The sequence below is a fragment of the Lipophrys pholis genome (assembly GCF_963383615.2).
Source record: "Lipophrys pholis genome assembly, chromosome: 4".
NCBI lineage: Eukaryota > Metazoa > Chordata > Actinopteri > Blenniiformes > Blenniidae > Lipophrys > Lipophrys pholis.
The window spans coordinates 20,351,930-20,378,767 of record NC_137637.1 but is presented as its reverse complement, the minus strand read 5'-3'; the positions used below and the strand labels follow the sequence as shown (position 1 = coordinate 20,378,767).

Below are 26,838 nucleotides of genomic sequence, written 5' to 3'. Positions count from 1 at the left end.
GGAGCAAAGGGCTTCACATGGGTCCAGATAAGCCTGCAAGGTATCAGAGAAGTCATGTATTATTTATCCAGGGATTCCACGTGTACTGTCTCTGGGATGGTCTCCTTTTAGCCCTCTGATTGGACACACCTTCGTCTCGGCTCACGCCTCCGCAGCTACATCCCCAGCTGGGCGGGACCAGGACCGGATTTACATCCATGATTGGCCCAGAAGAGGAAACCCCCCCCCCCCCCCCCCCCCCCCCCCCCCAAAAAAAAAACCCCTCAGCTTTCCCTCCCCGGGTTCCAGGGGCAGGTCGTGTGTTATAAATACAGCCTCCAACGGGGACATCAAAATGAGCATCGCTGTCCCAGAAAGCCGCGCCTGGCCGTCGCTCCATGATCACAGTGAGAAAGATGCTGCAGCAAGCTCTTCGAGTGTCCGGCCGGAGCGCCTTCCCCCTGGCCAAGTGGATGGAGAGGTGGGCTGAGGGCGCAGCACCCGGCGTGGAGGGCACCAAGGTGGCCAAGTCTCTGGACCAGATGCCGGGGCCGTCCGTCGCCAGCTTTGCCTACGACTTGTTTGCCAAACGGGGTCTGTCACGGCTGCATGAGTTACAGGTGAGAGGGTGAACAGTAAAGCAACATGTCTTATAATTTAATATATATAGAGCATTTAATGTCCGTCTCGGATTGTTCATGTATTAGAATACATAACAAGTTAAATCCATGTGCGTGCATAAAAGAAACATTTCAGTAAAGCTGCAGGTGTTTGCAAATCTGCTGCTGATGTATTTCAGGAAAACCAGAAACATTCGGTCAAGAACAATAGCAGTGTTAAAGTTGTTGTTTTTTTCCACTCATAAAGTAACAATCCATGGATTGACTTAATACCTTTCAGTGTTATTTTATTGATTTCATGGACGCTAGATGACTCCATCACTTAAAAGTCGATCCTCATTGAATGCAAGACATTGTCCACATGCAGCCCCAGTCTGTTTTCTCTCCAGCCTGAGAAATATGCCCCTAAAAATCTTAATCTAGAAACCAACAAAAACCATTATTGAACATCAAATTATTGATTCTGTTCATGTAACTGTTTATTATTGAATTAGTGGCTTCGGTTCTCGTAGATTGTTAAGTAATCAGTACAATTCGGCACTTGAAAAGAGATTATGATTTTTGTGCTCCCACCCTGATAAAAGTTGTGTACTGGCTTCACACTTCTCTATTCATTTCTTCCTCATGGATTACATGTCAGCTTGAGTGATGAATCTTTTGTGAAAATTAACTCATCGGGGCATTTACAAAGTCTGCAAGCACCCCTGTTTCTGCACGGGGCTTTAAACTAGAGGGAAGTTTGTACAAACATGAATGCCAGTGATTCTGAAGTCTGCAGGGTCTTTATAACATCAAGTGTTCTGTTTCATTGTTTAGCGGAAAGGAGTGCAGCGGTATGGCCCCATGTGGAAGGCAAGCTTCGGCCCCATCTTCACAGTTCATGTGGCCCATCCAACGCTCATTGAGCAGGTCCTGAGGCAGGAGGGCCAGCACCCCATGCGTTCTGACCTTTCTTCTTGGAAAGACTACAGGAAGCTCAGAGGACATCATTATGGGCTTTTAACATCGTGAGTGTCACCCTGCTCTTACTTTTTCAGTCCTCACATTTTTCCATCGATAGCAATTCTTTCTATTTGAACTCCAAAACTTGAAGTATTTTCCAAAGTTTGTCATTGACCATAAACTGATTGTAAAGTATGGCAAGTGACCTGATTGTTACCTATTTATCAATTGCCACTTTAGTGATAAGGCTTTCAAACCATAGTGGAATGTGCTTTCTTCTTTTGTTGACTTACAGTTGTGTTACAAGATTCTCAAGTTAACTGAAGACTCAGTAAAGTGCAGCCACAAGCGTCCAGACTCACCGGACTTTACTCTCCAACAGTAGAGAATGTCTGCTATTGACCTCTTGGCAAAACTTGTTTAAAGTACAATATGCTGTATTTTTTTCTCAGTGAGGGGGAGGAGTGGCAGGCGGTAAGAAGTCTCCTGGGGAAACACATGCTGCGGCCGAAGGCGGTGGAGGCTTACGATAAAACGCTGAACAGCGTCGTCGATGACCTGATTGCCAGACTTAGCTTTTGCAGAAGTCCAGAAGGCCTCGTCTCTGACATCGCCAGCGAGTTCTATCGCTTTGGCCTTGAGGGTAAGGTTACACATTGTGTGAGGGGCAGCAATGTCATGCATCACTACAGGGTGTAGCGCACCATGTGAGCATTGGTAATTAGGGCCAGCCGCTGGCCAGAACACTCTGCAATATCAACGACATTTAACATGTGTATATCTATGAAGGGTTGGCATGCCCTTAAAAAATGTGAACATTCCCATCCAACAACAAATCCCTCCATTTCACCTTTGCAATATCGTCCGGGTAATGAGATGGGGGGGTGCTCAGATTTGAGGTGGAATTTAAGTTTTCTTCCCACGGACACTGCACATCGGACGCTAAGGTTTTATTCCACCTTTTACTGAGTCGAACTCAAAGTAACGTTGGTATTTCCGAGCATTCAACGCGGCAGGTCCTGCTCTCTCCTGCACTCCACGATGTCTCCATCACTCCACCACACTGTTGTTTGCACTGACGTCACAAGGCTGATACGTCATCGTTATGGCGAGACAGCCTCACTGGACAAAATCACAGTTCAGTAATGCAGGAAAGTAACAGTAATCGAATTACTGTTTTTGCAAAAGCAATCCCTTACTTTACTCGTGACTCGATCAAAGTAATCAGATTACAGTTACGCGTTACTTGTAACGCCTCATTGCCCGTCAGTGGTCCTCACTCTTCACCAGTTAAGACAACAAAAGGCCAGGGGCTCTGACCGACAGGAGTTGATGGAAAATAATTTTTCTAACAAAAACTCATGTGTTTCGTTGTAACTCACATGGCCGTCATCAATCCTGGTCATAGGGTAAACACCATCAGACCAGTCACCACATAATTATTTTCTATTGTTCAACTTTGTGGACATCAAATGTGTTGTAATTAAAGATTTCTCGTAGGTACGAAAGTTTAGTTATCTTAAAGAATTCAAACCATTTCACTCTAAATGATTCAGATTGCATTAGAGAGTCGGTGGGAAAATAACTTTTTATGCTCTCAGACTTTTTTTCTTAGTACCGTCAGCGTTTTCCAGTCTTTTTCTCACGTTTTGTTTGTTTTCTTGCTGCTTCTCAGGTATCTCCTCAGTGTTGTTTGAGTCCAGAATTGGTTGCCTGGATCAAGTTGTTCCTGAAGAGACGGAGCGTTTCATCCAGTCCATTAACACCATGTTTGTGATGACACTCCTCACCATGGCCATGCCGAGATGGCTTCACCAGCTCTTTCCCAAACCCTGGAGTGTGTTTTGTCAGTGCTGGGACTACATGTTTGACTTTGGTAAGTTAATCCTCCTTCCACTGGTTGCTGATCATTACAAATACAGGAGTTTTACTTATATGTCCAACACTGCATTCTACAAAAAGGCATTTGGATGTAAGAATTTAGAAAGCTAGGATAAAGGAATGAACAGATGTAAACAGAACAGAGACCAGCATGGAGAGTAAGCAGATTTTAGAGGACATTAAAAAGAAGATTTTAACTATATTTAAAGTTTAGATAGAAAACACCAGCTTGTACTGTAACATGGAACCAAAACAAAGATGGACGTGGAACATATTGTGAGTCTTTCCATCCCATATATAATTATTATTTTCCTTAAATTCTCTTAACATTGAGTGTTGCAAGTTTCCACTAAGCACTGAATTTTCATCCCATTCAGTGTTACAGTACATTAAGACTTATGCTGATCAAAGACATTAAACTTTTAAAGTAATGACGCCGGTCTCTACTAGATCAGGCAACAGGAGATTAAAGTCTTTAACCTTCGCACTACAAGATCATCTGCACTGAAACAAGTGTGAAGGCTTGGATTTGATGTGTGGGTTTAGGCCGTTTTTGTTTTTTTTAAGAAGGATGAGTTGATCTTAGTTTTATGACAAATTGCACCAGAAAGCTGAATACTTGTCTCAGTGCTTCAGCATGTCAAACTCACTTACCATATGTATCATGTGTTTCTGTGTCATAATAGCCTGTTTTCTTCTCCTATGGGTAGCGAAAGGTCACATCGACCAGCGTCTGACTGCCGAAGCAGAGAAAATTGCCCGAGGAGAGAAGGTGGAGGGGCGTTATATCACCTACTTCTTGTCACGGATGGGGCTGCCCATGAAAACAGTCTACAGCAACGTCACAGAGCTGCTCCTCGCAGGAGTCGACACTGTAAGAGACACTTATCTGTCATTTTATTTACTGACTTCTGCTTTTAGTCCATCAAGCAGTTAACCCCCGACCCCCCATGTCGCTATAGATCTCCAGCACCATGTCCTGGTCTTTGTATGAGCTTTCCCGGCACCCCGACGTGCAGACCGCACTCAGAGAGGAAGTCTTAGCTGTCCTTGGACACCGGAAAATACCAGCTGCTGCAGATGTGGCCCGCATGCCTCTCCTGAAAGCCACAGTCAAAGAAGTGCTCAGGTAGGCCTCAAGATGATGCGGTCATTTACACTTTTTTTTTATTTTTTTTAAATAATCTGATTTTGCTCTGCTTCACATTGTTGAATTGTTATTGTTCAGGTTGTACCCCGTTATTCCTGCTAATGCAAGGGTCATCACAGAGAGGGACATTCAGGTTGGAGGCTATCTCATCCCGAAAAACGTAAGTCTTTACATGATTTGTCTCCCACAGTTTGATTTTAAAGACGAGGCACTAACCATAAAATGCTTTTCTCCAGACTCTGATTACCTTGTGCCACTTTGCAACATCCCGGGATCCAGCAGTGTTTAAAAATCCAGATGATTTCCAGCCCTCCCGCTGGCTCACCAAAGAAGAGAGCCACCACCCGTACGCCTCCGTACCTTTTGGCGTGGGAAAACGAAGCTGCATCGGTCGGCGAATCGCTGAGCTGGAGCTTTACCTTGCTCTTGCCAGGGTGAGTTGTTTGACTTCGTGTCCACTTAGATACTGTTATCAGAAAGTAGAAATAGGATTGCCTGATTGCCCTAGTCAAGGCCGGGCATTCATGGTACTGATGCCAGAATGTTTCTCCCCACTTTGTGCTACATAGACTATTTTAGCTATGTTCAGTAATTCAGACATTTTAATACCATTTGCCAGAAACTGCAGGGTTTCAAACAAATCCTCTTTCCACACATTTTCTTGGCACAATCTAAGAAAGTTAAAGAAAGGGCTTTCAGCAATTGTACAAATCCAGTTTCTAATAAATTAATTTGATCACTTAATCCTGGGATTTCCTAGTCACTACCCAGTTGATACTTTTCTCTTTTTCCCCCTTTTCCAGTAGCCCAGTTCCTAAATCTTTTTTTTTTTTTTTTTCTGTTCTAATTAGATTCTCATACAGTTTGATGTGAAGCCAGATCCAGAAGGAGTTTCTGTGAAGCCTATGACACGGACTCTACTAGTTCCTGAAAATGTCATTAACCTCCAGTTTATTGAACGATGACCTACTCTTCTGAGCTGATCAGTTACGTGAATGTAAACGTGAGTCCCCCGGCAGTGTGGCGAACTGGCAGGCAGCGTTTTCACAGGAACCGTGGGGCTGCTGCACACAGCGCTTCATGTCTGCGTGGACCTTCATCCTTCAACACAGCAAAGACTGAAGACCTTCCAAATGGCAACTGAGTGTGTGCTGGCCCGCATGTTGTTTCAGACAAAATGTAGGAAGCATTAGGGGCAGACCTCTGACCACTGAGGCATTTCACATATAACGGTGCAACAACACATTCACCATGTTGTTTTGAAAGAAGATCACTATGAAGACCTCATTTTTGCAAAGACCCGAATCTGGTTACTGTTTTTTTCTAAATCTGCTTATGAACTGTGATCTTGTGCACTCCTGAATATGTAGTATCAACCATTTCCTGTGTCATAATTGTACAAGTATTTAATTTCACCAGCATGTCTAATCATGTTCAGCATCGGAGGAGGCACATTACATGGCTCTCAAAATCTGCGATACACACTGCACCTTAAATTATTGAAAAGTGTTCAGAGAGCCTCACACTGGCACATGGCTTCTCTTATCTCCTGCTCCGATCGGCTGCTGCGTAGCAACAGCTTCCACTATGTTCATTAAAGTGTGTGTTTTAAAGGGGTTATTGGGCAAAGAAAATAATCAATACGGGTTCTTTCAATAAAAATAAAAAAAGGCAGCTATTGAAATTATTCCTGTGTGAGAAATTATTTTGCCACTGAAATAAATTTTTTTAAAAACTAGACTCCTCTGTACTCAGGCTTCATATAGCTGTCTACATTGTCTTCAGTTTACCAATGAACCACCTGTCTTAAAATTTTTTTTATACATATCTGGACCTAATATGAATATTAGTACTCTTTTTTTTTACATTCTTAACAAGGTGAACATTGTATTTATTATAATTTAAATGTTTTAAAACTATTGATGTAAACGTGAATAAAGACTTTCAGAATGCAACACTGAGTTTTGTCATTTCATTTTGGTCATACAGTATTTTGAGAGTCTTGTTTATGTCGCAGAAGCACTTTAATGGTGTTTTATTGTCTTTGTAATGAGAAATAAAGGTCCCGATAAAGTCTTTGGTTAATCAAACATATTTCTAGCTGGTGTTACTTTGATACCAGGATATTTTTTTTTATTTAGGCAGCAATTTCTACAAATGTTCGCAAGAAAAACAAAGTTGAGAATCAAAGTTCTGATGTGACATGAAAGCTGTGCAGTGTCAATACTTTGACTAAAGCCCTGCTGTGATCAAATCATCTTACTTATAAGTGTGAGCAAATTATGGCACACAGACTGGATGCATACATTATTGTATGAAGTACTTATGTTCACTACGTACAAAATGTTAGGGATACTTATCTTTGGATTAAATTTATGGAAAATGAAAAGAAAATCCTTATTATGTTTATCTGATGGCTTGTTATACTTTGCATCTTAAGTTAAGTGTTACGTTTGCATATTATTGAATGATGTTACACTTTACTTGTTCACTTGATGAGCATATATTTTTTATTTATCGTCGGCCAGTATTCTGATCATTTGAGACATCAGAAAAAGGAAAAATATGAATGCATATTGTTTCAGCTGTGATGGTTTTTAAGGTGCTCCAGAATTAAGTTGAATTGAGCATTGCAAGGACAACAATTTATAAGTCCTGTCATTGAGATATCACTGGCCCTGATTAGGAGACTGGTAGCCACGCAGATGTAATGCTGTGCAAGATATTTTGTCATGCTCTGTGTAATGTATATGAAAGATAAAAGTGATTATGAATTTGTGCAGGTATGACTTTTTCTGGCACCAGACTGTTTGAGGACAACCCCAGTTTGGAATTGTGCTCTCCCATGAAAATCTTCCCTTGTCCTGTTTGCGGCGTCACGCTATGGTCCGGTAGGTGGCGGTAACCCGGATACGAGCCACCAATCTGACAAACCAAAGAAGACGAAGAAGAACGCACCGCACGCAAACAACAGTGTAGCTAAACAGCTAATGCTAACAAGACAGACATTTATCTACTTTACGATGTAGCCAAGCTATTTAGATGTTCATGAAATACAGAAAAAGACTATACGAACTACAATTAACGGATCAGGACCCTATAATAGAAGCACGGTGAGTCGTGAGTTGCCCGTTTTATTAGATATTTTCGTTGACCGCCGGCTATTTTTGGCTAAGCTAATGCTAGCTCGCTAATATCAACGTATTTATTCTGATATAATTATTGTGTCTATCCAGGAACATTAAATGACAACATTGTTAGAACTAACGTTGATTATTATCCATGCTAACTCGTTTTGTTTAGCTAGGATCTCATAATAACTTCAGAAAGTCGGGCGTTGTGGCTAACTTTACATGTAAACAAAGGCAGTTTGGTGAACAGAAACAAGCACACAGCTGAGCTGCACTGTAGATGGGTCTCATACATTGTTGTTCGCATTGTCATTTATTATCATATATCTAACTTAGAGCTCTGGCAGTTTGTTCATGTTTCCTGTGAATATATATCCCACCAACCCTGTAAACATGCTCGTCTTAATAGTCCACAGCCCATTTCAAAACCACACAGACCACTGCTGTATCTTACTCTTTCTACTAAATACGTTTTTTAGAAAGATTAAAAAAAAAAATATATATATATATAGTGAAGAATAATGAGGCTAAGTTAAGGATTAACAGTGAGCGGTTGAGTGTCTGGAGTCTAATTGTTTGAGAATTTTGTGAACTATATCCTGATGTGTATGAACAGATGGAAGCTGGTGACCGTGTGGTTGGTGCATCAATGGGAGTAGCTGGAGCTCAGAGTCGATCTGAGGATGAAGAGTCACTTGGAGTCAAAGACGTGAAAAGGACAGCAACACAAGCCTTTGGCAGCAGTGTTCCCAAGCGCAGAAGTTCATCCAGGTTTTCTGCAAACTTTTCCAAGTTTAACTACAGATTGTGAACAATATACTACATACTGTACCTGCTAAGATGTTTAATGTTTTGTTTCCTATGTTTACATTTTCTGTGGTGAATTTTGAACTTTGGTGTTTAAAATGATTTGCATTTTTCTTCTAATAACATTCATAGGTCAATAAAGAGAAAGAAGTTTGATGATGAACTTGTGGAGAGCAGTCTTGTGAAGTCTTCCACAAGAGTCAAGGGTCCTCCCGTCATAGAGCCGGTCCGGTGTTCAGGGAGTGAACCTTCATCTAGTGAGAAAAAGAAGGTAAACAAAACTAGACAATCCATAAGATGAAACAAGATGGTGACTCTACATATGTTGATGGATATGTATGTGCCTTGATTTAACTCTATCAGGTGGCAAAATCAGGAACAACTCTCACACCACCCTTAGCAATGATAATGAATCCTGCACCTCTGACCAAACGAGTGAAGAAGAGCAAGCAGCCATTGCATATCACTAAAGATTTGGGAAGATGGAAACCCACAGATGACCTGCTGTTGATAAATGCAGTGTTGCAGGTGAGTATTTACAAATAGGAAACAGTCTGAAGGGATTTGTTGATTGGTCTGTTTCAAAAACATGTCATTCTCTATTTGTGTCCAGACCACTGACCTCACTTCTGTCCATCTTGGAGTCAAGTTTAGCTGTCGTTTTACTTTGCGAGAAATTAAGGAGAGATGGTACGCTTTGCTGTATGATCCTGTCATCTCAAAGTAAGAGACCGCTCATCTCCTATATTATTTAGGTTCTATTTACTTGAGTTTTTTGTTGTTTTTTTTCTGAGCAGATGTCTTCTTCTTTCCGTTTAGGCTCGCGTGGCAGGCCATGCGACAGCTTCATCCAGAAGCAATTGCAGCGATCCAAAGTAAAGCTCTGTTTAGTCAGACTGAGGAGGCAATGCTGGCCAAGATTGGTTCAGTAAGTGAAAATAAAACTTCTCAAGGGCTCTGCTCTATTCTGTCTGTGTTACAAATCATGGTCAATTCCAAACAGGTGAATTATTTGAGATATTGGGGAGAAAATACATAAATATTTCAATTTAAGGGGTTAAGATCAGTTGAATTATGTCTATATCGAGCTGTGGTTACCCGTTTAGTGCAAATGACAAACAAATTGTATGTTTGATTTATTTGTTTCTATTTTAACAGACTAGTCAGCCCAAACTGGATGCGTTTCAGGAGCTTTTGAGAAATTATCCTGGTGTTTTTCACCCATCTCGCACGCCGAAGAGTCTGTTGGTGCACTGGCAGCTGCTAAAGCAGTATTACCTACTTGATGATCAGAGTGGTGAGTTTAAAACACTTACACGTTTAATTTGAATGAATGGTTTATTCGAAGTCTTGGACATTTTTAAATTAATTTGATTTACAATGAGGGCAAATTTAAACATTAAAAAGAAAATAATAATAAATAAAGAATTCACATGTACACTGAATATATTTGCTTTGTGGGATTTAAAAAAAAAAGAAGAAGAAAATGTTCCTGACCTGTTGAATGACCAACATCTCCATCTCCTTTTAATGTCTTATAAACTAGAATCTCTGTAATCGTCACAGCAAATATGACACCTAAAGTAAATATTGGATTTTCTTTGCTGAATAGAAGTAATGTTATCTAATAATAAAAATCCAAAGTATTGCTATCTTCTATAAGAAAGTATTTACTATGTAAAATACATCCACCCCCATATTCTGTACATGTCCACACTTATAGGCACCGTGTGCATATTTTTCTATTATATTGTATTTTTATCTGCTTTTTTAGTTCCTGCTATGTGTGCTTCTTTCTCTTTACTATCCTGTTGTACCACTGCAAATTTCTCCACATGCGAGATAAATAAAGGGATAGCTTATCTTATCTTAATCAAATTTTGTGTCTCAACATGGTATCTAATATTGTTTTGTTTTTTTAATCTTCATTGTGTTTTGCAGTGCAGCCTCTCCCTAAAGGTGACCAAGTCCTTAATTTCTCTGATGCGGAGCAGATGGTCGATGATGTGAAGTTGAAGTAAGTCTGCCATCTAACCCTTTTTAGAACTAAAGATTTGACACCAGATGACGTCTCAGTACATCGTCAAAGACACGAACAAAGGCACTGATCACTTTCTTTGTTTCTAACCACACAGGGAGAGCAGAGACGAGGTTTTGGAGCATGGTGAGAACCTTGATTTATACCGCTGTGTTCACACACCTGATCACACAGAAGTTGATGGTTTTAAAACAGATGATTGACGCTTAGAAATGATTTTATCACATTTTTCACATCATCTATGGAATTTGATGACAATATAAAAAATGCAATATAATTTAATAGTGTGTTATGTATTAAGTTAAATACTGCTCAAACAAGTTTAAACCTTAACCTCACTTAAAAATCGTTTTCGAAATAATCTAGTTATTTATTTTTGACATGTTTTATACTGCCCTAAAAGCCACTTTAACTTGATGATTTATTTTCTTACAAATCCACAATTTGTGTTATGTAGATTTTGGGATATAGATCTCCTCTCCTGTCTTAGTGATCACTGATGGATTTTGCAGTATATGTGGTAAAGATGAGCTGATGTTATTATTTTAATGTGTTAACTGCTTTGTAATGGCCGAACTATGATGTTGAAAGTGAAGCTGCCTGTGAGGCTGGTGATAGGACACAGAGAGAGAAACTCTGGACGAGCCGCCAGCAGTCTGATCAGGTTCAGGGCAGTTAAAGAACTTATTGCTTCTGGAACTGAAAATAATAATATGATAATATTGCCCTGTGTTTTAGACCTCTGGTGCTCTCTGATGTTTCTTTCTAGAGCTGATGATTTCAGATCGTCACCAGAAGCGTGAGATAAGACAGCTGGAGCAGGAGTTGCCTCGTTGGCAGGTTCTTGTGGACAGTATCACTGGTGCGTAAACCTTGACCTATCATGGACAAGCAAACAGCCTTCACGTCTGTGTTTAATTCGAGGAATCCACATTTGTGGAACTTTTGTGTTCATGAAATTCTTTGCAATCAGGGATGAGCATGCCCGACTTTGACAACCAGACACTGGCAGCATTACGAGGAAGAATGGTGCGATACCTCATGAGATCACGAGAGGTGAGCATCCTTTGACGGTGTTGACTGAGAAACACACCTCGGTGTTTCATGCAAAGAAACTAAATGACCAATGTCCTCCTAATGATGACGTTTTCATGAAATGTTTGTACAGATTACACTGGGAAGAGCAACCAAGGACAAACAGATCGATGTCGATCTATCGCTGGAGGGTCCTGCTTGGAAAATATCAAGAAAACAAGGTGATTTAACTTTGGTCTTACATGGCAGATACTGTGTGAACTATAAACACTTAAAGATCTCTGCTTGAGTTTTACACTGACAAACACTGAGCTCTTCGATACTTTCATTGGCTCTTTAAAATCTAAATATTTCATTTAAAATCTCAGTTATATGAGAAATACTTTATTTCCAAAATGTGTGTTGGCGGGGGTACAGTATTTGCAACATGCTTTGATGACTTTTGTTTGTGTCATGTTGAATCTTCCAGCGTGAAACAAGCAGGGTTATTTATCTCATTTACCACAAGTTACCAGCAGGTGATTGGGAGGTTTTCACTTTACTTTTGAGTATCTCTCAGTCCACCATCATGTCATACCCAAACCCTCTTCATCCAAAACACCCATCTCAGGTCGTCTTATGAAGAGTACCGACACACAGAAGCCACTCAAGTGTTCTTTTTTTGGTTTTTGCAGTTATTTTAGTATGTTTATATATATATATATATATATATATATATATATATATAATCAAGTTGAACGTTGAACGTTGATCGTTGATCACAGCTCAATTTTGTCGCCACATTTTGCCTTCCACTTCGACCTGACCTGAAATGAAATGTAGTTTGTAGTATTTGAGCTTAGCGACCCCATGTGGACAAAGTTGGGCAGACAGATGTTTGAGTAGATTAATTGATGAAGTTGATATGTGATCTTTTCTAAACACAGCATGTGTTTGCTCCTGAAAAATTAGAATAGCGCCTACTTATCTTTGTCTCCACCACTGGCATTGTTGTCTTTCTTTTGTGAATGAAAACGTCACGGTGACTGCGTGTGTTGACAGGAATCATTAAACTGAAGAATAATGGAGACTTCTTCATTGCCAATGAGGGCAGACGGCCCATCTACATCGATGGCAGACCGGTCCTGTCGGGCAACAAATGGAAACTAAACAACAACTCGGTGGTAGAGGTGTGTGTGTGTGTGCATAATCATGAAGTTTCATATGAATCAAATTTGAACATTTTCTCATAGTTCAATCTAACGATTGTTTAAACAAACAAAAAAATCCCTAAAAATCTGCTCTTTTTCTTCAGATTGCAGGCCTTCGCTTCGTGTTTCTAATTAACCTGGAACTCATCTCTCTAATAAAAGCTGAAGCTGCCAAGATGGCGCCACAGTGAGCGTCTGGCGTCCTGCAGAAGGTCACATGGATCCAGACAGTTTGTATAAAACTGTTGCCACAGCAGTGTGGCGAAGAAATGGACGGACAACGGCCTTGTTACTCCACTAAGCTTAAAGGAGAGTCCCGAGGCAGTAACAGGTTTTACTTGTTTGAATATTTCATGTTGTAATGTTGACACTTATGGTCGAGACTTCTTCTTTTTGTTTCCTTTTTTTTTTTTCACTTTTTCACAAAATTGTATTTAAATTCTGTAGTAAAAACATTTTTTCAAAATATTAAACTTGTATACACAATGTTCTCCTGGTCCTTTGGAGTCAGTTAAAACGTAGTCAAATCAGCCTCACAGGAAGTTTTCTTTTTTATTCAGTTTCTTTTTAATTTTTGAAACCAAATAGTTAAGTTGCTTTGGTGGTGTGATCTGGCCTATGTGTAGTTTAACTTGTGACTCACTGAGGTTAGTGATAATCTTTGAGGAAATTAGTGCTTTTCTTTTTTCTTTTTTTTTACTTTACTGATGTGTATGCACATTGTCTACATTTCACACGTTTACACTGTATGTCTTCTCAGAAAGTTGTTTGACATCGATGCTTCTTTCCGTGTTCATCTCTCACTGTTTAAATGTCTGTGCATCGGCGCTACCTGCTGTTTATAATTGAGCTCATCAGCACAAACGTCACTGAGCATGAAAAATGATGAACCCGGGTGCCGCCATCATCGAGCGGGAGACCTATTTATATCGACTTTGATTAGATGAGAACCCATGTTTCCCTTTCTGAACAATTCTTCTAGAACATCCATAGCTTTCCATGGACTTCAATAGTAGGAAGATGATGGTCCGCAACTGTCGTGGGAATGAAAATGTATTGATGCAAATTTAATTTCATGTGTCATTGGTGGTCTTCCTGCGACGGAATCCCGTCAATGTTACAGGTGATTGGAGCTAAACCAAAGCACCATCAAGCAAGCTGTAACACAGCTTTTAAAACGTTAAGGTTTTGTTACTGTTGCTTTTACCAGACAGGTTTTTTCCCCACACTTCACCAGAACTTTAAAAGACTCCAGACTCATAGCAGCCTGTCAAATGAATTAGTTCATCCATGACTAAGAAGATGGCAGCACAGCCATCTTACATCTGCAGTAGAAAGTAATATATTACTGGTTTTCCTGGTTGAGAAAAAGGAAAATGATTTCAACCTTTCGAATTGTAAAGTACAGTATTAAATCCAGATTTCGATTACTTTTTTCATTCATTGAATTATTGTCCATAATTCTGTTTAATTCTTGAGGCAAAACTGGTAGCTCAAAATTTGGCCCTTTGTCATGAGAATTTCCGTGAGCTTCACGAGGCTGCTGTTTCCCTGAAGACAGACAAACCTGCTGTTTCTTTCATTGGGTGAACTTTAAGTTAACCACTAAGTCAAAGTAAATTATCAAAAAAATCTTTATCTTTTTGAAAACTGCATAAAATCTTAGACCTCTACTGTAAGGATCTCTACAGCTCTGAAAAATGACTCTACACTGCACCCGATTACAACAGCACAGACACTCAGACCAAATCTATTCAAGTATTTCTCAATGTGAATGTCAACTTCTTACTACATGATGTTCTGCTTCATTCATGATGAGGTGGATGGCAGGTTTCACAGTTTATTCACTCACTGAAAATATGTGGATGATTATTAAAAACCTATTCTGACTGCATGCATCACTTCCCCAATACAAAACACAAAAAGAAACGATGCAGGGTTTTCCGAGGGCTTCGTTTGAAAATGCACCAGAGGAGTTCAATTGGAACCTATCATCATCAGACGGTGCCTTCTGGTGAATCTCCTGTTGCCATAGCAACTTTACCCTCTGTCCTGTTTTGACTGAATTCTTCAAACCTGCTACGGTTTCCAGTGGCCGTGCTTAAACAAGGGAAACTCAACTCGCACACACACACACGTCCTTTTGAAACACATAATTTCAGGCTACTATATTTTAGTAGTGACGACTGCTCATGATCAAAACAGAAAAATGGGAATCAAACTGCACCTGTATAACTTTTGTGTGAGCACTTCCTGCTACCATTGAAAATTGTCTATCGCTGGCATTCTAAAGTTTTTGTGAGTTTCTTTTTTGGGGAAAATTAATACATTTAGAAAAGTGAGTGACAAAACGTCACTTCTCATATCCTGTGGACCATACTCTGCTTTGATGAATTCAGGTCATCTGAGATATTATTATTATGCGATGATCAAGGCTATAACTCTAAAACTGCAGTAGCTGGAGAAATGTTGAGGGCAGGGGGAATGCTAATTCTCAGAATTATTTTACAGGTTTAAAAAAACTAAATCAGAAATTGCTGCTTCAACAAATCCACACAAATGAAGCAAATGTGACTTCAGCAGCAACAAAACCTTTTCTCCACTTTAATTGAATCCTTCCTTTATTTGGCTTCTTATCTACGAGCACAGCCGAAGGAGGACGGCTGCATCTTCTCTAATCCCAAATAGAAAGGCTGTGAAATTCAAAGAGATAACACATTTGGCCTTCCCTTCATGACTTCTCCTCTTTTGGGAGAAAGTGTGTAGTCATCCTTTCCAGCCCTGCTTTCCACACTGCAGACACTGTTCAAACTCCTCCCAATGAGAGGGAGCCTCAGCTCTCTGAGTCAAACCACATGGCACAGGAGTGGCCTCCTCCCACATACTGAAGTCTCCATTTTGAGCAGATTAAAAAAAACATAAAGGAAACTCACTATGCCGCTTCATACCGTCAACATTTACACACCAATTCACACACACACATAATGCTGTGGCTCACATAGTAAGTTTTCCCCAAAAGGAAAATAAAACGTGGCAACACAAAAGAATAATTCAGTAAAAATGTGAATTATGGAGTATGAATAGCAGTTTTTCAGATGGTAGAGCAGATTATTTTTTAAATGCAAGTGTGTGGGTCGAATCCCCTCATCTACTCCTTATGTCAAAGTTCGTTTGAACCAGACACTGAACCCCAGTGGATGGATTGGGTGCCTGCATGGTAGCTGTCACCATTAGTGTGTAGGTGTGTGTGTGTGTGTGTGTGTGTGTGTGATTGGATAAACGTAAAAACATTGCAACATGGTTTGGGGCACATTGAACCAGTGGAAAAGTGTAACGTATGAAATCTATATAAATTTTAAAGGAAACTTAGATTTTATGACTGCTCCTATGTGCTTATGTTTCCTATGCGTTATCTGTCCTCTGATGAGATATGAGTCTTGCGGGTCTATCTCATCAGCTGGTGAGAAGTAAGTATGCTCACTGCTGCATTTTATAGACCAGGAGTGCTCATAAAAAGACTACTGAGCAGACGCCACTGGCCAAAGAGGTCAGGCGACCTCAAAGTGACTGAAAATAACTACAAAAATATGTAGAAGTAACAAACAAAAAAAGTGCTGTCATTTTGCAAAATGTCAAAGATTTGATCTGTTTCTCTTAAAATGGTTCTGTTGTCTGATTCATTACCAGTCTGCTGTCACTAAATCCACACATGGTTGCTCCTGTGCTTATTATTATGAAGCAGTACGATCCCTGAATCCGTCACATTTATCCATCTTTCATATAATAACTGCGACATGTTGTGTTTAACCTGGATTTGACCTGAATGAGGTCTGTGTGTGTGTGTGTGTGTGTGTGTGTGTGTGTGTGTGTGTGTGTGTGTGTGTGTGTGTGTGCGCGCATATACACACACTAGGTCAAACAAGTTGTTTTCTTGAACGCGCTCCGTGCGTGTGTTTGCGTGCGCGTGCGTCGGTGCGTGCTACGTTCAGCAGCGCGAGCAGCCTCTACGCGTTCCTCCGTTGGCTACAAGCAGGGGACTGACAGCGCAAAAGTAAGTACGAAGATTTAATAAAAACAAACTAACAAAGATAACCACGTAGACTCTGTGCTCTTTTTAAGGGTTCTTTAATGACATATGGCGGGAAGAGAGGCTAAAGTGGACACGAGCTCAGTTCGGGGATGAGGTGATCCAGGAGATGCTAATGATAACTGTTAGCTTTGCCTGCATTTGTAGTTTAAACTTCAGTAAAACATTAAAACGTGGGGCAGCCGTGAGACAGAACAGCTGACTGGTTGTGTTAAATATGAGCACATTCACGATCCGCTGTGGTCTTTGTCCAGTGTGTGGTTTATCATTTGCCTCCCAGGCGGTCGATAGCCAGAGAGGCTGCAGGACACCCTGTGGAAGTAAACACAGCATGCTGAATATGTTTACTGCTGTCACCTTAACCTCCCCGTCACCTTATCCTCCCTTTCCCCGTGTTTACATACTGTGTAAAACCTTCATCTAGTCATGCCTTTAAGAAGGGCTCTGATAAACTCTTACTTCATTCTGCACCAGATGGCACAACCCCAAAACTGGGTGGAGAAGTGACGGTGTCTCCCCCTGAACAGGGAGGTTTCATCAAGTTTAGTGTCTCATTTTTGGAGCAATCTTCCAGCAGAGGTCCTACAAAAGCTCCTTACTTCTTCCAGAAGAAGAAGAAAGAAAAAAAAAAAGCAGTTTGAAAGGCAAATGGTCACCTTCCACAGATCTCCCTTTTCATAAGTCTGCTTTATCATAGTGTGTAACAATCATGTTAATAAAAACAATAGATGTGGGATTGAGAAGATCTTTCACCCCTTCAATAAGTCAGGATGGAGCATCAGATTTAAGATGAGATCACCTGCAATCTAATTTGGCAACTCTGAAACCTTCATGAAGGTCATATAGAGAACTAGACAGAGAGTTTTTAGTTGAACTAGAGGTTGATAATGGTGGTCCAGCATCTTTAGAGGTGCTTCTGACAATCTGCTCTTGCTGATTGGGTGGGGAAAACACTAAAAACACAATTTTAATGTGGATGATTGTAAAAGTTGATTTGTGGAATCCCGGTATCTACCTCGATTTACGATCCTAATCGCTGTTTTCTGCAATTTCATTATTGGATCCAAGTTAATTTTATATGTATTTCCCCATATTTCCACACAATATGTCATATAAGGCAGCACAACTGAACAGTACAATAAATGTAGACATTTATTATTCAGCAAGTCTCTTGTTTTGTAAAGAACAGAAATAGACTTGGACAATTTTTGTTTTACGTGTTCTATGTGAGGCTTCCAACAAAGTTTGTCATCTATTATTGCTCCTAAAAATATAGTTTCATAAACCCTTTCAATTTCAACATTGTTTAAATACAGTTTTACATCAACATCTGCCCTTTTCCTACCAAACAACATACATTTTGTTTTACTTGCATTATCATGATAACTTATTTAAAACAAACCATGTAATTAACTTATTCAATTTTATTTCTATTGTTTTCAACAATTCCTTAAGGTTTCCTCCAAAACAAAATAAATCAGTGTTATCAGCAAACATTGTAAATTGTAATGCTTCATGTTATCTGAGGAAAAAAATCGAATGCTTTCGGTGAGGGCAACATTGGCATTGTTAATTTATGTGTTATAAATACGATCAATTGCTTATTCAGGGTAATTACACGACACCGCAGGCAAGATGAGGACTGATGACTTGACTGATGTCCAGGAGCCACTTTTTGTGACTCTCTCCACAAACGGGGTCAACCACATGAGATTACTGCTTACCGAGCTGGCTGTGCAGAGTGCTGTGCTATGGAAACTGGACTGGAGGGGGGAACTGTGGCAGGAGAAGGTGCACAAGCAACAGCAGTGCCCACAGCCTCAGATTGTGGAATAGGCTGTTTCAAGATTTTGGTGGAGCTTCATTCCTCGCCCACTGAGGCGACATTGTGGGCATCAAGAGCCACCACACACAGATGGCTCCAGGAAATAGGCTATAAATGTCTGGATGGGCGGTGTGTGAGCACTCCTGTACCGCAGGCGGCATTAGAAGAGCTACCTAGGCAGAGGAGAAGGAGGGCTTGGGAATTGGCTCAATCGTCTGAAGTTCCTTTTTGTTTCAGCTCACAGTAAGTTTTGCTGCTCAATTGGAAAGCTTTGCTCTACATTATTGGATAGAGTAAAGAGGCTCCACGTCCAGCGTGGCTTGTCCATAGTTACTGATGCTTTGGGCTGCCATGTGATCTGTTGCTGATGCTTTGCTCCAAAGTCCATGCGGGCTCAGGTAAAAAAAAAAAAAAAAGTTTTTAAAGCACTTTGTCTGTCTGCTTGCAAGAAGGTTTTCTTTTCAAACCGGCCATTTTCATGTTATCATATTTGAGCTCGATTGAGCCTGAATAGAGTCTGACGGCTGTTATTGTGAGGAAGATCAGACATTTTGGCGCAAAACCAACAAGTCATTGTACCTCCTAAGAAGGGCTCTACCGCTGTGTCTAGTTAATGTAACCTGGATTACATAATGACTGGCTATTGTTCTACTTCTTCAGAACTTGGGATTTAAATAGAGGTTTTGAAGTTGCTGACTGTGTTGATGTGGTCCTCCTGAAAGGTGGATATAGATAAGAGTAATCTTAATAGCTGCTGTAGACGGTAATAAGCCAAAGGTAATTAAGTGATAAAGAACGTTTTTTTATTATATTACTGTCATTTGGGAGTGGCCTGTAATCTTCAGTAGAAATCTTGTGCACCTTTTGGTTTGTTACCCCAATTAATGAAAAATATGTGTCAATATCAATCAATCCAGTCAGCCACAGGTCTTGAAGTGGCCCATCCGACACAGTTGTGGGATGTTCGCTTGTTGTCTTTCCCGACTCACAACTTGTTTCCTTATTCTTTAAATGTCAGCACTTTGAATACAAAGTCCTGTCAAATATCATCATTCTGCTGAGTAGTAAAGCATTTTATTTGGTTTCTTTATTATATGCTGGACAGCTTATCTGTGCTTTTGACAAAACAAGCTTACATGTCCCATAAAGTGTCTGTAGTCACACAAAAAATGAGCTGAACCGGGGACTTCCTCCTCTTCCTCCTCCTCCTCCTCCTCTTCCTCTTCCCTGCTCACTCCCCCTCAGCTGGTAGGCTGGTTTCGGAGGCTGAAGTCACAGTCGGTTGGTCAGCTGTGTAGGAGTGGAAGGGGTTAAAGGTGGAGTCTGTGAATAAATGAGAACACATCCACTGAAGGTAGCTTCACACATGGTGAATTATTTGTTTTTACCAGTTACTCCGAGTTTCATATCGCTGTCACAGAGGAGGACAGCCGTCTGAAATCTCTGCAATTTCCAAACACACAAGTGAGAGTGCTTCTCAGAAAGCCAAAGCTTCAACCATAATTATTTTGTACCTCCAGAAAAAAAGGAATGCACCTTGTGTTAGTCTGTTCTTTTCTTAATGAATGATAGTTTTTTTTTTTACTTTATCCTAAAGCTGCTCATTTTAAACTATTTGAGTGCAATGCAATTAAAATGTATCATTGTTATTATTAATATTATTATTTACTTGACAAAATTGCAGTTTTTTCATTCAATAGTAGTGGATTCCTAATTCCAGTCACATGCAACTTAAAGATCCTATTGTTAGGTATCATTGTGTACTTTTTAACATGTATTGGTGTATTATTCTTTTGTATTTCAAATGAGTTTGTGCTCCTTACAATACAATCAAACTATGGTTTCTGAGGGGAAATAACAACACAATGAAAAGTGCTTTTCTTTTGATTCTCTTTCCAGAACATCGGTGCCATGTTGCTTTTCAGACGTTGTCACAGCCTGACTCGATTTGCCGCTCTCAACTCACAAAGGTAATGTGAGAGGATACTCATTTCTCACATTACACTGTGTTTTATATTGTGATGTGATGCAAATTTAGAGGTACAAACTACTGGCTCTAAGTTAAAGTACCAGTAGTAACGATTTTTAATCTGAAAATGCATTAAGGGCGTCGACACACCTGCTGATTTGAAGGTGTCCCAGATGACTTGAGATAAAATTGCTCCTGTAGCCCGATGAGTCATCGATTGTGACTTTTCCCTGTGAAATATCAAACATGGTGAAGAAAACCATGACCAAAATGAGATTTGTTGCATCATTGATATTTAGCCTACTAACTTCATAAATATTCAACAACCATTTGTTGTCCAGAGAGAAGATAAGCTTCTGTGGTTCCTGAAGTGGTTAGATCAACATGGCGCAGACCAAACTCCCTATGGCGTATCTGTATTCATACCTAATCTTTTCAGACCTTATCTTAGGTTAGACATCAACATTCAACATAGGAACTCATTCAGACAGTTGGTCTTCAGAACTGCCTGTTTAACTCCAGGTGATCCACCTAAAAGCTACATTTCTGTTTTTTCCGGTAGGCATCAGGCGTCTCCCGTGGCATCGTGTGCAGTTCGTCTCTGGAGCAGCACCAGTGACGACAAGCGATGGTACCAGCACAGCCCCCGTTGGAAGCATGCCCTGGCCGGGGTGCTGGCTGGTACAGGAGCAGTGCTGGCTTACAGCCTGCACCAACACAAGGTCAGAAAGAGATGGCTTCAGTAAACATGGTCAAGATTTGATCCTCTTTTGCTGTGCCAAGCATAAATGGTATTTTTTACACCTGTTGCCAAATAAGAAGTAACTATTTGATCTTTTATCACAAATAATGTATGGATATGCATCAGAAAATGCCACTGGTTGTTATACTGGGTTCTCTTTTGTTTTGTTTTTTAACAACTTGTTCACTGCATCTAAAGAAATGAATTATTTACAGCCCAGGAATGTTCTTGACACTAGACAAACAAGGGTCATCTGGCTCAGCGCCATGTTCTGTTTGCACAGTTCAGGCTTCTGTTTCATATTTGTGTGGTATGATGGCTCGTGCTGATGGAGAGACTCTTAGCAGGAGTTTAAACATTTGCCTTCTCGATAAAGATGTCTGACTCAAAGAAAACAAAAGTCGATGTGTTGTATCACTGGGCTGCAATAAAAAGATAGTCCGGTGGTGAGATTGTGCTCCAAAATAAATACCAACAGAATGTGGAGCCTTTGCCGACTCACACAATCACACAGCCCCATTCGATTGGTGCTGTTTTGATGGATTAGACAAGTGACATTGTGGTTCTTTGTCTGCAGGCTGAGCGGGTGGATTCGACAGTACAGACCGTAAAGACGAGCTCCCCTCTTCCCATCTTCAGCCAGGAGGAAGTTACAAAGCATCGCTCCCTGGAAAATGGCGTGTGGGTCACTTACAAAGGTGGCGTCTATGACATCACTGAGTTTGTGGCTATGCACCCCGGTGGGGATAAAATCCTGCTGGCAGCTGGTGGCGCCCTGGAACCCTTCTGGTCTCTGTACGCTGTCCACAGCCAGGAGCACGTGCTGGAAATCCTCTCTGACTATAAGGTTGGTTTCTGGTCATGACTTCTGGAAACACTGGAAACATGTGATGATGACCTGAGCCCACACTGACTATAATCTTCATCAGTAGGAAACTTGTAACCCTGATCTTATAGAGTGTTGGCCTCCTGAACTGAACCTGTGAGCTGGCAATAGCTGTAAGCCTTGAGAACCTCCAGAAAGCATGAACACAAAAAAAAAAGATCCTCCAGTTTGATAATATGATGCTGTATGTGCTGCTGTCAGCCCTTTCAGACATGCAACCTTGTGTCCGGTAGAAACAGTGAAGTCATGCAGGAACAAACAGTTTTCAATAAATATTGTCGAGTCTCCAACACAGTGTCTTGACATTTGTTGTGAAATCACACTGCGGACTTTAAGTATTAATTCTCATCGACTTGAATTTGAAATTCACCAATAACACCTCGAGTGTGCAGCTTCACCTTGCGATGCTTCTTATAGTTGGGTGAGGCTTATTTCTGGTCAGTATTGAGTGTGTCTCAGCAGAGATTTTGGTGGGTAAAACCTCAACAATAATTGAAGACGATCAACTAAATAACTAAAGCATCATATTCTTGTCATTCATTCATATTCTTCAACATTCACCTTGTTTTGCATTACTGCTCATTCACGTTACACAATCACACTCCAAATCCGTGAAATAATGTCCAGTATATCTTTCGGAAACAGACGCAGACATTGTGTGAACCCGTGTTAATGCAGCTGAACATTTATCCTTAAACGAACTTGTCTCTTCTGCTTCTCTGTTCAACACTTGTTCCCTGTAGACATGTATAAAACGGTCTGCTGCACAATGTATACTACGGAAAGACTAACTGCAGGCTGAATAGTGGCACTCCCTCAAGTGGCCAGTGAGGAAAATGCAAGTCAGAGGAATTCTTTAATTATTCATTCATCTGGTGAAAAATATCTTCAAAACCAAAGACATGAATGGCCCTTGTCTCTCCAATAATTGTCTTGTGTGTGTGTATGTATGGGATCTGATCAAAGTCTTTGTGTCTGTGTTAAAGATTGGGAATCTGAACCTGGAAGACGTGAAGAAGCAGCAGGCGGTCAAATCGTCGGACCCCTACTCTTCTGACCCCGAGCGTCACCCGGTCCTGCACATCAACAGTCTCAAGCCCTTCAATGCCGAACCGCCCCCTGAAATCCTCTCGGACAGCTACATCACGCCCTCTCCTTTCTTCTTCAAGAGAAACCACCTGCCGGTGCCTCAGGTCAACCCGGCGTCATATCAGCTGCATGTGGAGGGGCTTCCTGGAGGAGTGCTGACGCTGTCTTTACAGGACTTGAAGTCTCGTTTCCCCAAACACACCGTCACGGCTACCCTGCAGTGTGCGGGTAACCGCCGCAGTGAGATGAATAAGGTCAAGCAGGTAAAAGGGCTGAACTGGGGAATAGCCGCCATCAGTAACGCCACGTGGAGTGGCGCCAGGCTCAGGGATGTGCTGCAGGCTGCCGGTTACAAGCCAGACGTGGCTCAGTGGGCTCGCCACGTTCAGTTTGAAGGACTGGATAAAGACGTGACGGGGACGACCTACGGCGCTTCTGTCCCTCTGAACAAGGCAGTCAGTGAAGAAGGGGATGTGCTCCTGGCCTATGAAATGAACGGCGAGGATCTCCCCGCCGATCACGGCTTCCCCGTCCGAGTGGTGGTGCCAGGCACAGTCGGCGCTCGCAACGTGAAGTGGCTGGGTAAGATCGTAGTGAGTGCGGAGGAGAGCAGCAGCCACTGGCAGCAGAATGACTACAAAGGTTTCTCCCCGGGGACCGACTGGGACACGGTGGACTTCAAATCTGCTCCAGCCATCCAGGAACTGCCCATCCAGTCTGCCATCACCACCCCTGCAGACGGCGCCGTGGTGGACCGCAGCTCCGAGACGGTGACCGTGAAGGGCTACGCGTGGAGTGGCGGGGGCAGGGAGGTGGTCCGTGTGGACGTCTCTCTTGATGGAGGGAAGACGTGGCAGGTGGCGCAGCTGAGCAGCAGTGAGAAGGAACACCCTGCGGCGCCCTCGCCGCCACCGGGACGAGCCTGGGCCTGGAAGCTGTGGCAGATCGAGGCTCCACTTCCTCCTGAGGCCCGAGAGCTGCAGATTGTTTGCAAGGCCGTGGACAACAGTTACAACATGCAGCCGGACTCCGTTGCTCCCATCTGGAACCTGAGGGGAGTGCTGAGTAACGCATGGCACCGAGTGCAGGTGAAGGTACGAGAGGACGAGGAAGACGAGGCATAGACTCGGTGGTGGAATCCACCTTTTAATGATTGACGTGCTACGATAGTCGTCACAGCATGGAGTATATCTTTAATCCTTATCTTCAACTCAGAGGAAGAGGATGCAGGAAACTGTTTCATAAAGCTTCAAGGAATATATGTGATCATAATGCTGGTGAAATTTCAAAGATTTGCAACAGAATGACTAAACATCTGCAGCTGGATCTACTGAGGAGTCACGTTTGGACTTAAAGTGAAAGAGCAGTTTGGTTGTTTTACAATCTTAATGGCTTAAAGAACATTTTTATTTTTGTAATCAATTTCAGTGTCTTTAACAGCTGAAAGGTTCATTAATGTAATGATTAATGTTCAGCCTCATTTGAAAGGCTAATTGTAATTACATATCTAATATAAATGTAGTTTCAAATTGAGGGAAGTTAAACTGATTTAGCTGCTCACATCACCGATCAACACTGCAGGATAATGAGAAGATTTAAAACTCGGAGGAGTTCCATTATCTGCAACTGCATCTTTGATGATAAGCATTTGTTTCGAGTTCGACTCCAATAAAATTTTATCACAGAGGTTTTTATGTAGGTAAATAACTTTTTACTATTGATTTGAGTAGCCGCGGACCTTTGGCCCTCTGTGTGGTTTGTCCGCTGGCTTTATTGAGGGTTCCTTTACTGCTTCAGAGGTAACATGAAGTACGAGACCACACTGTGAGGGTGTAGCTGAAGTCCAGCTGTGTTTACGCTGCAGCACATTGCGGAGGTCTGTGTGCTGCTTCACCACACTTTTTTATCCCGTAAGTGCCAAGTGTCTGTGTTGTAGTGTCTGAAGAAGCCCAAACCAAACGGCAGCAGTTGACTGCGTTTTTTCTTTTTTGTTTTTTACGAAGTAGCAAAGGTTGTGAATAATGCAGAAGGACGGGAAAACAACAGCGAGCGTGTTGATATAAACATTAACCTTGTTAGAATTTCCACTGCAGTAATTGTGGAGCTTTTCCCAAAACAACATCTGTTCAGTCATTCCAGTCCTATTGAAAGTCAGTTACTGTCACATCGCGCAGTCCTGTAATGTCCACAGTGTTTATTTCTTCAGTGTCATCTGCCCATCATTGTTGGCGGTTAATAAACCTCTGATTTTATGTTGGTGTGTGATTATTGAGTCACGGTGAAGTCCATAAACGGGGGAAGTCGTATTTATCTGTCCTCCGATCTCAAACTCCAGTTTGAGAAACTTGAATGAGTCAGACATTTACGGTCTGTTCAACTTTTCAGCGTATCTGTACTGTTGAATAAATGTTTTTTATTCAAGCGCAGATAACGCGTCTTGTTTGTTTTGCAGCGGCTGATATTCAGCCGTGCTGGTTGGTTGGTTGTGTGCGTGTGTGTGTGTGTGTGTGTGTGTGCGTGCAGGTACCTCTTAAGGGGGACATTCAAAAGTCAGATGAGGTGAGCTGAGCGATTGTACTCGCGTGCCGGTGCTACATCTGGTGGTTTTGAAAGCTGAGGTCGAACACGAAGATGCAGAAATACTTCAAACGCGAGAGTATAATATTTCTTTTGAGTTCACAAAAATCCATCTTATCTACAAAGCTGCAGCCACTTTATTGTGCACGCTGTGGCCTGGTTTCTGTTGTTTTTTTTGTTGTGGCAGGTTGTTGTTTTTTTTTTTTTTTCAACTTGTAAATGTGTATCTTAACTGCTTCCAGCAAGCGTCTGTAATTAATGATCAGAGGGAAAACAGGATGTGAATGGACTCAAAGTGCTTCCTGAGAATGTTGATTTAAGGTGAACTAGATGCAGAAGGGGACAAAAGTTCATTGCAGGTGAAGAAGTGGCAGGAGAATGATAAATAGCCGGCTGTAGATAAATGACGACTCCATGAATCAAACCATTTCTAAGGCTCATGCTTGATAAAAGAAGAAGCTCGGAGTCGTCATGCAGTTGGCGACTAATTCTAGACGTCTTCCTTCTCGGTTTCTCTGACCAGAAGCGAGTGAAGTAAAAATATGTTTTCTTAGTATCTACTAAAAAGCAAACACGTTTAAGTATTTTTTAGGATGCATCTGTCTCTGACTCATTGATGACTAAAGTTGTGGTGAAACATAAAGAGATCCCATGGCTCTACTGAAGCTCCAAGCTGTGAACATTCCTTCATAGTGTCGGTGTTCAGCTGTTATGATCCACAGATGTTAAAGACACGAGCAGCATGTGGAAGTCACACGATAAATTAAAAAAAGGTCATAAAACGTTTTTACTAATGAATCTAAAGACTGATCATGTACAAGTGAGAGGATTTTTCCATCAAATAAAGCGAAGCTTAATGCACTAAATACAACATGAGTTGAAATTTTTAA

At 41.3% G+C, this 26,838-nt stretch overlaps 3 protein-coding genes across 3 annotated transcripts; all 3 read left to right on the top strand.

Moving 5' to 3' along the window:
• The first annotated feature begins 289 nt into the window (after window positions 1-289).
• Window positions 290-6,525, top strand: cyp27b1 (cytochrome P450, family 27, subfamily B, polypeptide 1). The gene is made up of 9 exons (XM_080462347.1): window positions 290-599; window positions 1,416-1,606; window positions 1,994-2,184; window positions 3,217-3,417; window positions 4,133-4,296; window positions 4,385-4,551; window positions 4,651-4,732; window positions 4,809-5,006; window positions 5,424-6,525. The coding sequence occupies exons 1-9, from the start codon at window positions 378-380 to the stop codon at window positions 5,535-5,537; spliced, it is 1,530 nt and encodes a 509-aa protein (XP_080318473.1). The 5' UTR covers window positions 290-377; the 3' UTR covers window positions 5,538-6,525.
• A 966-nt stretch (window positions 6,526-7,491) lies between these two features.
• Window positions 7,492-15,061, top strand: mcrs1 (microspherule protein 1). The gene is made up of 14 exons (XM_080460883.1): window positions 7,492-7,685; window positions 8,320-8,474; window positions 8,643-8,781; window positions 8,874-9,038; window positions 9,124-9,233; window positions 9,330-9,438; window positions 9,669-9,807; window positions 10,452-10,527; window positions 10,646-10,674; window positions 11,318-11,410; window positions 11,522-11,604; window positions 11,717-11,804; window positions 12,625-12,752; window positions 12,878-15,061. Exons 2-14 carry the CDS (start codon window positions 8,320-8,322, stop codon window positions 12,962-12,964), a joined length of 1,401 nt encoding a protein of 466 aa, XP_080317009.1. The 5' UTR covers window positions 7,492-7,685; the 3' UTR covers window positions 12,965-15,061.
• Window positions 15,062-16,723: 1,662 nt separating this feature from the next.
• Window positions 16,724-25,796, top strand: suox (sulfite oxidase). Its single transcript, XM_080461497.1, has 5 exons — window positions 16,724-16,824; window positions 20,585-20,655; window positions 21,217-21,376; window positions 21,974-22,243; window positions 23,269-25,796. Exons 2-5 carry the CDS (start codon window positions 20,597-20,599, stop codon window positions 24,493-24,495), a joined length of 1,716 nt encoding a protein of 571 aa, XP_080317623.1. The 5' UTR covers window positions 16,724-16,824; window positions 20,585-20,596; the 3' UTR covers window positions 24,496-25,796.
• The last annotated feature ends 1,042 nt before the right edge of the window (window positions 25,797-26,838 follow it).